General features: G+C 37.3%; 2 protein-coding genes across 2 annotated transcripts; one reads left to right on the top strand and one right to left on the bottom strand.

Moving 5' to 3' along the window:
* Positions 1 to 2261: 2261 nt before the first annotated feature.
* On the bottom strand, positions 2262 to 5564 carry LOC148723067 (uncharacterized). Its single transcript, XM_088734033.1, has 2 exons — positions 5218 to 5564; positions 2262 to 4525 (listed from the first exon to the last, which is right to left on the bottom strand). The coding sequence occupies exons 1-2, from the start codon at positions 5423 to 5425 to the stop codon at positions 4275 to 4277; spliced, it is 459 nt and encodes a 152-aa protein (XP_088590159.1). The 5' UTR covers positions 5426 to 5564; the 3' UTR covers positions 2262 to 4274.
* Positions 5565 to 5923: 359 nt separating this feature from the next.
* LOC148723066 (uncharacterized) lies at positions 5924 to 11320 on the top strand. The gene is made up of 5 exons (XM_088734025.1): positions 5924 to 6000; positions 7382 to 7452; positions 8503 to 8609; positions 9171 to 9280; positions 10122 to 11320. Exons 2-5 carry the CDS (start codon positions 7397 to 7399, stop codon positions 10971 to 10973), a joined length of 1125 nt encoding a protein of 374 aa, XP_088590151.1. The 5' UTR covers positions 5924 to 6000; positions 7382 to 7396; the 3' UTR covers positions 10974 to 11320.
* Positions 11321 to 14378: the final 3058 nt, after the last annotated feature.

Raw genomic sequence — 14378 nt, 5'->3', positions numbered from 1 at the left:
ATAGACGTAGGTGTCATTCCGATACCGTACTGATGGCAGCCTCTTTTTTTTTCAGGTCTGATTTTCGCTATTGCTTAAATGGCGCTATCTACTGCGAGGATCGTGCATCATACGTATCTAATACCGCAGTTCAAATATATGAACTTCATATATTTCATTGTATCGAAATTCGTTTTGTTCACCCAATCCCTGTTGTACCCTGGTGGGTATGCAAGCCTTTCTTGTGTCCGAGGGTTTTTGCAGTTCACTTTTGTATGGCTACTTTTAATGATTGAATGAAACGTAATTGTAATTTTAAAATAAACAAATATATATGTATATATATATATACTTTTTCTCCTTGCTTTTATTTTTTCTTCTTAATCTCTCGGCTTTTTAACCAGAAGGCTCGACCTGCTCCAAGTATGATTTCCACACGGAAAAAGCTGACTGGGAGGAAGCCAAGGAAAACTGTGCCAAAAACAGTAGTTCACTTGTCTCTATGGAAACCGATAAAGAATGGCACTTTGTTTGGAACTTGATCAAGAATGAAAAAAAAACACGTTGGCTCATTGGTTTATTTGAAAGTGCTAACAGTTCTAATACGTGGTACTGGTTGAGTAAAAGCAAAGCATGGGTTAACGAGAATTCTGATGAAAAATGGCGTTGGATTAAAGGAGAACCAAAATATCTTAACATAGAAAAATGCGTGGAGATGCTGCAAAATGGAGAGTACAACAACATAAAGTGTCAAAAACCGTATCATGACGATCCAGGATATATATGCGAAAAGCAAGTCAGTAAGTCGATGATCATGCCTATCTATGTCAACCAACGTTAATAATCACAGTAAGACGAAAAGTTGTAAACAATCTTTGATTTTGAAGCAAGTAACTCTTATTCATATTTTCTCCTCAGATTGTTCCACTGTTTCATCGAAAGCAGATATTTTCATTGAGGAAGGTAGAGAACCTGCGTCAACCCGCCAGCTGTTAGAGACAAAGACAACAGCCACCTCACTCAGAACTCAAATGACGAATACGAAAACTGAAGATCGGCATGAGATGCATTCAGAAGGTGGGATTAGCTTCCTTGAAAGTTTATTATTTAATATATCCCTAATGTACCGCTCGCTTCTTGTCAGATGTCACAATGCAACCCCCCCCCCCACCACCTCCAAAATAGAAATGAAAAAACAACAAGAAAAGGGGGATAGCAAGGGGACGATGGGTCAAGATCATGAAAGCCACCCTTTCCTGCCCCATTTGTCATCGGTTCTGGCCGAATAATCCTTAGATACCACATGATCGTTCTTACTGTCATTAGAATTGTTATGGCTAGCATTGTTCTTATAATGATCATTATTATTATTTTCGTCAATGCTATTATCGTTGTTAGAATTACTATTATCACTATCACTGTGTGATTCTTCTAAGTCACTTGATGACATTCTGGTCTGCTGTCACGACTATTTTTGATAAGCGTCTACGTCCTGTGCTTCTTCTTGCACTAAAAGGAAAAATTCCAAGAACGATAAACATTTTAAAAAGCGTGTTTTGATGTGCAGAGTTCGGATTTAGGAGAGTCCAACAAAATTTGATTAATATTTCGATCGTTTTACGGAGCTATTTTGCACGCGCAATTAGAGAAAAAAAATGACGAGAAGTCCCTTTACCACCACTGGAAAGGAACATCTTTTATGTAAAGTATTTGGGGGTAAGATCATTCTTCGACCATTTTACACAGCATGAAAATGTAGATCTACGCCAAATTAAAGTTGCGTAAATCTGCCTAAAGATGGTTAACTTTACATCAACTTTACATCAACTTTACATCAACTTTACATTGATGGTAAAGGTCTGTAATGAAGATTTACGCAACACCACGTACAGCCCACGTAAAGCTAGCGTAAAATCGGTGGGTCGAATTTACGCTTATTTACTCAAAACGTAAAGTTGGCGTAAACTCGCACTTTACTCAACTAAATGTAAAGCAGATGTAAAGTTTGCGTAAAGTTGATGGGTCAAATTTACGCTTATTTACCAGGGATGTAAAGGTGATGTAATGCACACTTTACTAACCGAACGTTTAAATACGCTTTTGTAAAGGTAACATTAAGATGGTCAGAATCATGCATGCTCCTTTACACCGTTTACCTAAAGTTTGTGTAAAGGCACACTTTGTGTAAAGGAACGTTAAGATGTCAGAACTTATCTCTGTAGCCTCTTACCCTCTGCAGCCTTGCACAGAAGCGGGAAAAGGTCTAAATGAATGTAAGACTCTTTTCTCTGAAAGAAATATTTATTGGGACTGCCCACTGGGCCAACTTCTTTACCAATTGGATATTTGACAATTAGTCCTCAAAATCGAGTCGAGTAGAAGAAGTTAAAGATAATCTAAAAAATTAATGATTCCCCGTGAACATTGCATGGTAGGATTAAGCGGCATATTAAGTAATAATTATATAGACAACCCTGAATGTTGAGAGCCAAAGATACAATCTCTCGAAGAAACACTCTTGCCTACAAAAGCATATACAAGATTTACTTGCCAGTGGGATACTTATGATAATCTACGGGTTTGAAATGAGCTGATGGCCCAGTAATGAAGAAACAATCAGAGCCCAAAATTGCTCATATCTAGAGGCTGTCTATGGAACAACAGAGAAGAGAATGTTTTTCTTGCTCTCATTATAAAGGGTTGTTTATATAACAATCAAAACATTCATTACAATTACAACTCATAGCCTATAAAGCAATCCTATGTTTCAATTAACCGCACAGTTTGAAAATGCCTCCTTGCCTCAAGCCTTCTTTAAAGTATTTGTTCCTAAAAGCTAAATGTGAAACTATTGTCATTGATTTCGTTTTATTTCTAAACCTGAACACAGCGAACAGTTTTATGAGATTGCTGGCATTGTTGTAGAGAATATGGAAACTTTCAAGGCTATATTAATAACAAGGCCTTACATGTATCTGTTTTCTCTCTATTTTTGGGTTTATACTTCATGCAAATTGATGTAACTGATTTGCATCGCTAATCAATAGCTGCAATGTTTTTCTCTTAAAGTACATTGGGTGATCAAAATGTAGGTACTGTAGGTCCTACTAAGACACCATCTTGGTCAGACAAAACAAATTGTGGTCAGATATCACTGAAAAAGGTTGAAAACTATATTTTCTTAAATTATCAAGCTATTACTTCCTTGCTTTGGTTTGCATTTTTATCACTGGTACCTATAATTATTATTTTAACAGTAAAGTGTATCATTTCACTGTTATGAGGGTCTGTGTTATCACTGTTCCACCATAGCACGAATTGAGTGGAAACCAAATTCAGACACACAATTTTATTTTGTTGACCCAAATATGAGTTTGATTACAAAAAATGACAGGCAAAAGAAAATGAGTACAACAATAATAAATAAAGGAAGCAAGGCAAATAAAGGAAACCACAACAGATTCTTACAGAAATTCCACCAGATTAATAAAATACATATAAATAAATAATAATTATCTTCACATTAAAAGGGGACATTTTGTGTTTTCTGAGCTTGTGTAGAGCTTGTAAGCTTGTGTATAATTTGTGAACTGTATTTAATTTGTTGAGAAATTTTACTGTAATGACTCTCAAAAAATTTGAACAAAAATAAGCAACTCACTACTTTTTCACAGGCATTATCAAATGCTATCTTTCAGGTAGCTAATGTCGTTGCGTGACTTACAAAACCCTTGAGTTAATAAGATCGTCCCAGCACAGAGTAAGATTTAGTAATTTACTGAAGGCAGATTTTCTTCATCCTTACTGTAAAATGCATTACGAAAAAAAAAAAAATTCCCAGACCACAATTAAGAATTTGTTGGACACAAGCAAATTTTGGTCAACCAATGTCCGAATGTTATTTGCAGCCCTGTTATTACATGAGCAATAAATTAGCAGTGAAGAGATACAACTGCACATGAGAAGATTAACAAACACACAATAATCATGAAAGCAAATACTGCACATAAGAAGAGGCATGTTTTACATTTCTATTGTTCACTATTGTTGTAACTGACAAAAACCAGACCATGCATCATGTTCTGCATGAGATAATTAAACATTCAGGTTTTTTCAGTTCTTGTCATTTCTGCAAAAAAGCTACTTGCTGAAGACTAAGTGTTCTCCCTACATGTGCATGCAACAACTTAATGGGAGATTATACGTTTAGCCCAGATACTCAAGTTAGCTTGCACTCCGAGGAGACTGTAACAACAATCGCGAGCTTTGCCTCGCTTGTGTTTGGAATAATAGTATTACAAAACTGAGGTATTACAAGACTTACATGTACAATGTAAGAGTTTACACCAGTGATTACAAATTAGCTTCGTTACAGAAGTGCGTGCTTTACATGTTTGAGTTAAATTCAAAATAACAATATAGGCATAACATTGGAAATCTACCTCATCAGACTTATTTCCCTCCTTATCGTCATTCATTGCACTGAGAAAGTCTATGTCATCACCCAAATTGAATGAATCCTCACAATCATCAACTAGGGTAGAACCTGTTAAACAAAAGTAAGGAAACATCTCCAAATTTTGTAGAAACCTAAGCCCGGTAACATTACAACCCCTTGACATTTGCTTTAAATCCTTTTTCATTTCAACCCAACACATTCCCATTTGCCTTTTCCAATTTGCCTGACAGAAAAAAAAAAATATGTGCACACAGCAACAATAACCAAGAAGACTAGGTAGGAATACTGTTGTAATCTTTTAAAATCTATTTTTCTTACTGTTAGGTCAGGAGTCCTATTGTTTCATATATATCAACTGCCTAGCAGCCAATGTTGACATATAGCTTAGAAAACCATGACCAAGTTTGATTACACAAAACGTGACTCTTCAGTCTATGGCTTATTAAGAACTGTGCGCTCCCTTCCTCTGGTCAGGTCAATTTGTTAGCCTGGCATTCTGCATGGGCTTTGAAATGTGTCCATGGCAGATCCCAGCAGCAACATTATCACTGATTCTGGATGGCTAGTTTTCTTCGTTTCAGAGCTTTGTAGTGTACGCTATGGAGATGAATTTAGGGGGTACTAAACCCTGTGCTGGGATTACGTGGAGGAACTGGGGAAGCTAGCAAGCTTATGTTTTTTTTTTCTTCACTTAGAGCAGCCGTCAGTCTAGCATTTACTTTCTTAGTATCTTGTTATGTTTTATGACCAGTCTTGAATAGTTGTCAGCCGCTACATACCTCGATTAAATATAGCTGCCTCAAGATCCTTGTCACCTGAAGAATCAGATAGGTCCGATTCTCCGTGGAACTCAGGATCATAATTTCCTCTCTTTGCTTCTTGTTCAACATTTTCAGCGTCATCCTTTAAAAGTCGTCCAACGTTCACTGTGCACATTATAATGAGCTTTACGATGTTTCCAGAAAGCTGCTCTCGATAAGTATTCATTGCAATGGCCACACCATAGTCTAGATTGTTTTCTCAGGCGAGACTGACTCCTCGAAGACATCTTGCAAATCGTGAACTGTCGAAATTTTGTCATTTGCGCCGAACGTATGTAACAAATAGGACAACACTGCGCATGTCAACTTTCTTTTTGACCGAGAAGATACTGGGTTAGAGTAAACTACTTCAGCCAATCACCTACCGTTTTTGTGGAAGAAAGCCAATCAGTACATCTCGTCTACTGGCGGGAACACGGCGGGCCCTTCTGTCGGCGTGATTAAAGGCCATTTCATTGTGATGTTTCCGGTTGTGAGCGTCCATTTTTCAGTTCATTTATCCTTTTTGCTTCGTGATCGTTAACGTTCTTCATCCGCAAAATGGAAGATCAATACGTTGTTTTGCTAGAGAGGGTTATCGCTGAAAACGTGCGTCTTCGAGAGGAGCTGGAAGCGCGCGACAACGAGTAGAAATGCATCCTCGCAGAACTCAGTGCATGAATAGAGAGCTCTTCAAATTCAGGACAAGAGCGAGCAAGCAGGAAAAGAAAAAGGAAGACCCCTGTCCCTCCGCAGTGTCGTGTAAGTATATTTTTATCTTGGTTCCCTGTTAACCATGATCGCTTAGTTTGTTCTGTTCAAAAGTTCGGCCTGTTCATAAATTTCGTGCCCTCCACGATCCGTGAGGTAGTAGATGTCCACGTACTCAGTATGGCCCACAGGCAGTCCAAGCTCACTACTAGAAATGCAGACGTGACTCTTCGTTTGAGTGGTATAGTGTTACAAAAAGGTTATTTATAAAGGTTTGTATGGGATGTAATCGGTTTGCCTTGAAAGAGAGAAAAAATGTCAAGTGTATTACTGCTTTCTTTTAGCAGTGGAACGCCAAAATAGCGCTAACTTGCCGAAAACTCTTCAAAATGGCCTGAGACGCTGGTAATCAACAAAGACTACAACAAGGCAATAAGGTAAGTCAATTTATTTCAAAACATGACATTTTTTCTCGCTTCTAATGCAAACCGATTACATCCCATACAAACCTTTAGAAATAACCGTTTGTAAAAATATACCACTCAAACCAAGAGCACGTCTGCATTTCTAGTAGTGAGCTTTGGCCGCCTGTGTATGGCGGAGATATTTAAGGAATTTGATGCAATCTGTTGTAAAAAAAACTTGTGCCATCTGTGGCGTGAAGACGTTTCCCGACATTGTCTGTATCAATGAGAGAGTGGTGGTGTTTATTTATTTACTTTTTTTTTTAGGAGGGGGGGGGGGTGATTTACCTGGTAAGTAAATAAGTGTATTACTTCACCAGAAGTTGCACCCAACTTCACAGAATATAACACATTTGTTGTTTTTATATTTGATATACCATACAGTTTATCATTTTCATGTAATTGTGTGTTTTGACCACAAAGTCATGGACAGTTCTTAATTCGAGAGCAGGGGGGTGAGAGCTTTCATTTCCTCCCAATGTCCTCTTTGCAGCCAACAAAGCATACTGTAGCTACATGTACTGTCTGGGAGTTCCTGTTTTTGGAAAAGTGCTAGATCACTTCAGGATACCAACATCAGCATTTTGCTTCTTTCATGTTTCTTTTCTTGCAATGCTTCAGGTGTCTATCATTCCAAAGGTGATGGACTTGCAATAATTATCTGCTTGCTGTTTTCAATGCTGATGCCACAACAAGGCATAATCTTTGATTGGGGAGGTCAACAAATTTTGCCATGAACATGTACTTGGTGCATGATCATGTGTGTGTCAGAGTTTCAAATTAGATCGCTTTAATTGCACATCTACACGTACACTGTAAATTGTATGAGAAACTGGAATGGAAATACATGAAGAGCTGCACATTTACCATAGATCCATTTTTAATTTGTTGTTGTTTGTTTTGCCTGGTATCTGAGGTAATTACCACTAATTTTACAGCTTTCTGTTCTTTCTGTCTGATGATTATAGCAAGACTTCAGAAACATGTACAAAGTCCTTATGCAGAATGAAGCTTTTGAGGGCTTTAAGTTGGATGAGTGGTAAAGGCTGTTTCTTTGATAGTAGAGTTATTTCCTGGTTCCCTGTTGTTTGTTGGTTTGTTTGTTTATACAAATTTTTTCTGTGTTTGTTTGTTTGTTTTACACAGTAAGAAATTGAATTTTGGCAAATATACATGTAGGACAACACAATTTCCATATGGCACATTACAGGAAAGATAGTGACACGTCCCCTGCTATACATAAATATTGCATGTTTGCTCCACGATCCCTGTGGGTGTAAAGGGGCATTGTCATGAGGATTTTGCTGTATTAGGTCAATTCTGTGCTGAAATCATTACTTTAAGGCTTTACTCATAAACAAAATGCTTCTGTAAAGCTATGACGAAGATATCAAATGCATTTTATCAGAGAAGGCTAACCACAATAAATTTCTTGAGGGTTTTTTGAAGATATAGCATCAAAGTTTGAAAAAACTGGTCAATTTTTGCAAGTTTCAATCAATTTCCATCCTTGTCATCCATAGTGATAGGTGACAGGAAACAGTTTCAGAACCTCCAAATAGTCTTTAACAACAAAACCAGACCATTAGTTTTGGAATTAAATTGATGGAAAGGCACCTTCTCGCTTTTTATATAGTTGCCAAATAGCGTGACAATGCCCCTTTAAAAGCCCAGAAATTAAAGAGCATGTTTAAAGGTTTTACCTAGTGCAAAGTCTTTTGGGGAAATAAATATTTTGACTACAAGTATTAGACAAGGACACTACACTGTAGGACACTAGGGCACTAAGATCAAGAAATGCACATATTGTGTATGTATTTGGCTCAGTTGCTAGAGCATAAAAGCAATGTACAGAAAGTCGTGCACTGGACTCCAGTTGGAATATCAGATTTTTCTTTGCTTTGCAGTTCATGCTTGGGACAAACTGAGCATGACATTCCCATTAGAAATGACTCAGTAAATGTATGTATAATTTTAAATAATGGATGTGCATTAAATTTTTGGCCTTGCAAAAAGTTCTTCTTGACCAAACTTAACATTGAATTTCTTTTATATTGTTTTTTTTTTTTTTTGTAAAAACTTTTAATAGCTCTAAATCAGAAACCAATGAAGAAGTCACAAAAACAGTTATGGATACAATTGTGGCTGACCACATGGGAACTGAGAAGTGTCCCTGGTCTGTAGCTGAGATGAAAGGTATGAACAAAGAATAAGAGTTATTTGCAGGATTACAAAGAGGGCTTTTAAAGTCTGCCCTTTGACCAGAATTTGCCCACACATCCAGAGATTGTACATTCTGCTTTCAGTATTTAATTGTACGTTACTGGTATATTGGTTATTCTCCAGCCTCCATTTGGCATGGAAATATGCTCCGATACCTCTTCGCAGACATCTGTTCCAAGAAGTGAACAGTCTTCCAAGAGCATACAGCGTAGCTTGAGGAAAACTGTGAAATTTGTGGTACAAATAATGTCCAAGGACATATATGTGAGCATTTTTTCATGCCAAATGGAGGTTGTTGAGTTTATTACCCTTCTTTAATATTTCTGCATTTTACATGTGCAGTATCACTCAAATATTTCCCAAGTTTCACTGCACATGGAATATTCAGTCACATGACACATTTACATTTAAACCAATCACACATCAGCAAAAACATTTGATGGATTATTAAAACAATAATTATTACTATTGAGTGAATGAAAATTTTAAATTCTCCCATTACACTGTACTGATGGTGTAACATTTTCTCCTAAGGTGCTGGTGCCACATATTTGAAAAGTCTACATGATGCTTCAATGAGAGCAAAGAAAGGGAAGCAAGAGGCTCACAAGCATCTCTGTTGGAAGCAAGAGAGAGTGAGAGATGTAAGTTTCTGTTGTAATATGCCGTAATTACCTTTTCAGTACAATCTCTGTAAACTTATGAATGTTAGCCTAACAGCGGTAACTCCTGTTATTAGGCATTTCTTCAGTTTTAAACATGGCTCAAAATTAACTCTGGCAAGGTTGCAAAATGTGAGTTTTTTCTAGTTAGAGAATGTCTGCAAGTAAAATTTTTGCCTTTCAAAACTGTAACTCCTGAGAATTTTTGGACATTAATATCTATTAACAAGCTATTCTGAGATACATGAATATGATACATATGATACTATTCTATAAATTGAATTGGATTTGTCAATTGCCAGGTGGCTCAAAACAGTTTCCAGCCCTTAGATTTGGATGGGTTATTATGACCACTCTCCATCACTTGATGCTACAATCATGGTACATGTATAAGAATACTGCCCAATCATTGGTGACCACATTGTTATTTTTGTGACACAATAAATTACCATAGCAACCTCCTAAAAAACATCCTTAATTTGATAAGCATGATAAGATGCAACTTTCGACAAAGTTTAAAGAAATTCTGTGGACAGGGTTCACAGCCACCACAAATTTTTTTGAAAATTTAAGGTTCCTGTGAACCCGACCTTAATTGTAGCATCAAGTGATAAAGAATGTTTATAGAAACCCATCAAAATCTAAGTGTCCGAAACTGCGTTGAGCCATCTTTAATGATCACACATGCAAATATTTTTATTAGCTTAGTAATCTTATAGCGGTAATCAACTAGTAAAATATTAAAATTTCAATGATTTGGCTCTCTGTTAGATGAATAAAATCTACTTTTGTTGATTTTTGAGCTTTTTCTTTGATTGCTTAGAAAATCCAGAGGAGACTTCAAACCCAAAAGACCATGCATTGGTCAGGGGAGAAGAAAGCGTTGGTGGAGCAGGCTGTTGGAAGTTCCCAATACACCAGCTCTGACGAGTCAGACTTTTCAGATGATGAAAATGGACAACCCAAACTTTCTGGGTATCTTGTCAAAAAATTGCCTTGGGAAAAGTCAGCATTGACAAAAGTAAAAAAAAAAGCTCTTGATGATGCGCATATTAAAAGCCTAAATGTGCGAGCAAGAGTGAACATGGTGGCAAGGCGATTTCATTCAATGCCATCTACAAAGCCCCGACCTATTGATGGTCTGGAATGGGCAGTGAGGCCTGAAGGCCTAGCAACATTTACTAGCCCCACTTTCAGTCCTCCAACACCTACATTATCATCTCACAGTACCCCGTCCTCAGCAACAAGGACTTTATTTCATGGCATCCGCCCTCCAGCACCTTCAACTCCATCTGACAGCATCCCACCCTCCACAACAGGAGGTTCATCTTGCAGCATCCTCATTCCAGCACTTGCAACTCCATCTGTCAGCACCCGACTCTCCGTAGCAGGACGTTCACCTCGCAGCATCGTCACTCCAGCACCTACAACTCCATCTGACAACACCCGACTCTCCATAGCAGGAAGTTCACCTCGCAGCATCGTCACTCTAGCACTTGCAACTCCATCTGACAGCACCCGACCATCCACAACAGGAAGTTCATCTCGAAGCATCCACCCTCCAACACCTAGAACTCCATCCCACAGCAACCGACTCTTAGGAACAGGAAGGTCATCTGACACCTCAGCAAAGAGGAAAAAAAGTGCCAAAATTAAAGAAAGACACTGTGCGTAGGCTCTTAAAAAGAGCTGCCACTTCTCCAGAGTACTAAGTTTATTGAACATTAATGGCATTGACTACAATGAGCACCCTTGAGTTTATTCTGGGAGAACCCCAAAGTTGCAAAGTTTGGTCAATTTCAGGAAGACAGCAGTACACCAGTTTCAATTTTTATAAGTAAATGGCTCTCGTAGTTTTGTTTCAAGTGCGCAATTTTATCTTTTTAATGTTACAGTTAAGAAATGTTTGAAAAGAAAGCTCACTAATCAAAAAAGGACAGTGCGCATAGGCGACTTTGCAGTGAGTTGACACTTGCCATGTTTACTAAGTTTATTTAATATTAAATTATTACGGAAATTGTACTTTGTCATTTTTAGTGATACTGTTAAGAAATGTTAGAAAAGAAAGCCCGAAATCCAAAAAAATACAGAACCTGTAGGCCACTACAGCGACTTAGATGAGAGCGATTTAAACAATAATTATTGTAGTATCTATCAATTGAAATAAGAAAACGGTTTACAATTTTTGTTTCCCTCTTCTATTTTGAAAATACTGGAAGAAGGTTTATGACTTTTATTCATAGATGTATATAGATATTTTTAAGATATTTTTTGACCTGACAAGAGGTTCACAATTTCGTCTTTTTAATATAATATTACAGTATTTAGTAACCCAGAAGCTCTTGCGAGCAGATTTCTTAAAAAAAAATAGATCATTTTGAAGAAGTAACATGTGTCGCTTTAATAAGCATAACATTGGGATTAAACTGTCTTTACGCCAGGTGTAAAATTAGCGTAAGGAAGTACCGTGTCTTTACTGTCGCTTTACACGCAACTTTAAGCGTAAAGCTGACATTACACTATCTTTACGCTAAATTTAAAGGCGGCTTAAAGAGTCTCATTACAGCAACTTTACATATACGTAAAGGTAGCGTAAAGCTTGCCTTTACGTAACGTAAATGTAACGTAAAGTTGGGTAAATGAGAACTTTACGCTTCCTTTACTCCAAGTTTAAAGGCGGCTTAAAGAAGTCTCATTACACCAACTTTACACATATGCATAAAGGTAGCGTAAAGTTTCGTAAATGAGAACTTTACGCTAGCTTTAAGTCGGCATTACGCCAACTTAAATTTGATTGTTCGTGCTGTGTTACATTTCGAGGTTCCGGAAACGGCTACAAATATTGACATCTCTCTTTTCTTAATTTCGATGACAATTCGTAACGAAAGGCATTAGAAATATTCTTGCAGTAATACACTTGTGCGTTCCGATGAGCATAAATTTTGATACCTTTGTTATACATGTTGTGCGATACTACAGCAATATCCGATCGAATGCTTTAGCTCCTTGTCTGCCAATATACACCACTTTTAATGAACATGAGGATAATTATCAATATTATGACTACCATATGAGCATCAGTTTTCCTCGAAATTAGAAATGTCCGGAAAAGATATATTTTGATGACCTGGTGATAGTGGGTGATGAACTCACATTCGTTCCAGACAGCTCATTAGAATTTCTCCTTCCAACTTTGCTACAACTTCCTTTAATGTTTCAGCAGTAAAATAGCATTCTTATTTATAAGGTTACATATTACTTGAGACTTTCTTGGTGAGACTTACTTCAACAGTTTTGACTAAAGCTGAGACTTTTATGTTGAATTGAGTACAATATCTCGTGAAAGCATTACTGATAATATTTTTTATGAAAGAGTGATACCGTAAGTATCAATTCTGATGGATCGAAGTATTTTGACACAATACCATTCCAGTTTGGAAGTGAATCGAGCGAAGCCGAGAGATTTACTACAGGCAAGTATGATTTCAGCGGTTACTAAAGTGAACCGTAATATGTTTACTTTTTTAAAGAAACTCTGCGTTTCGTTAAGTTTGATGAACTTTATATGTCTGTATCGAGTACATTTGCGTACCATTTAGTTATTAATCTATGTATTTTTGTGGGATGGGAACCAAATCAAAGCGCAACTTGTGCCACACTAGCTGCCCATATCATTCTAACACAAGCCGCTTGGACTTTGGAAAGAATATTTGAGCATATGTCAAGAGAAATATTTGTTTGATGAAATGGAAAAATGGCGTTCTGCGGAATTTTAGTAATCCTAATGCTAATACGTACGGTCAAATTATTACAGATCTGATGGAATTAGTAAAGTATATGTTCCCTCTGGTTAGAAATTGTCGTCTCCTGTAACTAATAAGGTTGAATATATAATGCATTTCTATTTTCATACAGACCACAGAGGTGATTTAAAAAATGTATACAATGATTCGAGTTACATATTCCACCAGCTCAACAATGTGACGCCTTTTTACTCCTGGTCCGAAAGCAGAAGACAGTGCAAGCAGGCTGAATATGATCTTGTCTCTATTGAAATTTATGGAGAATGGAACTTTTTAAACCAAACTATTCAGGCTTTTGAAACAGGGGAGTACTTCATAGGGCTAAAGAGGGATATCTCGTCCGGAGATTGGAGATGGATTAGTGATAACAGCACACTAAATACGTCAAGAGAAGGAGCTTGGCCTTGGGCGCCAGGGGAACCCAGCAACCAAACCTTGGAGAATTGTGTACAAATGTACAAGACATACGGAGGATTTGGTCGGTATAATAATATGGGACGTGACACAGGATCGAAACGGGCAGGATATATATGTGAGGGGTCCACTAAATGTATCGTTGAAAAAGGTTGGTTGAAAAATCCATAAACCTTACATTCGGACGATTGTAAAGACGTAGAGTATATGATACGCCAATGGTTATTTAGTAAGGTTGTTTACCAGCTAAGCTATTCTGATTTTTTCTAAATTCAAAAGAGCTCTATTATAGTTTGAACATGCTGTACCTTATTCTAGATAGATGGATTCGGCTGCCTAATTGCATCATTATTGTAACTAAGCAGAATCATTAGATGACTCTTCTGGTATGTTACATCGCAATGCGTCATCGTAGTTTAATGTATGGCAAAAGGGAAAAAAAAACAAGTGAAACACATAAATGCATAAACTCACCATTTAAATCTCGAGGCAAAGCCTTTATGAACACATTTGCAGAATCCTTTTATAAAGCCAGGGACCTCATTTAGGGCTACTTATTGTCTCATTGGGCCCCTGCAGGAAAAGCTCTGTCGATTGTAACTCGGCATTATTTTTCGTTCCTTTGATTATAATCTGAGGCCTGTTTGGGTATTCCTGTAAAAGTAATTAAGTTGTCTCGCGACTCAGAAAAAAAAAAGATGTGGTTAAGGACAACGAAGAAAAAATGTATGACGTTAGTCACTATTCACCTATTAGACTTGATGATCGAAACCAGAAAAACCACTATCCAATCAATCTTCAAGATAAACTTCAAGTGACATGTCATATTCAACCTTCTGCTTCATTTTGTTGATTATTTCGAT

Source organism: Stylophora pistillata, chromosome 9, assembly GCF_964205215.1.
Source record: "Stylophora pistillata chromosome 9, jaStyPist1.2, whole genome shotgun sequence".
Lineage (NCBI taxonomy): Eukaryota > Metazoa > Cnidaria > Anthozoa > Scleractinia > Pocilloporidae > Stylophora > Stylophora pistillata.
Note: the sequence above shows the minus strand (reverse complement) of the source record. Positions and strands in the feature narration are given on the sequence as shown.

What these genes read in the sequence shown, in the direction of transcription:
- LOC148723067 (XM_088734033.1), bottom strand. Translation starts at nt 5,425, where the DNA reads ATGAATACTTATCGAGAGCAGCTTTCTGGAAACATCGTAAAGCTCATT. An exon ending in GGCAGCTATATTTAATCGAG is followed by an intron (nt 4,526 to 5,217) that starts GTATGTAGCGGC and finishes TTTGTTTAACAG; the next exon opens with GTTCTACCCTAGTTGATGAT.
- LOC148723066 (XM_088734025.1), top strand. Translation starts at nt 7,397, where the DNA reads ATGTACAAAGTCCTTATGCAGAATGAAGCTTTTGAGGGCTTTAAGTTG. An exon ending in GGCTTTAAGTTGGATGAGTG is followed by an intron (nt 7,453 to 8,502) that starts GTAAAGGCTGTT and finishes AACTTTTAATAG; the next exon opens with CTCTAAATCAGAAACCAATG. An exon ending in AGCAAGAGAGAGTGAGAGAT is followed by an intron (nt 9,281 to 10,121) that starts GTAAGTTTCTGT and finishes TTGATTGCTTAG; the next exon opens with AAAATCCAGAGGAGACTTCA.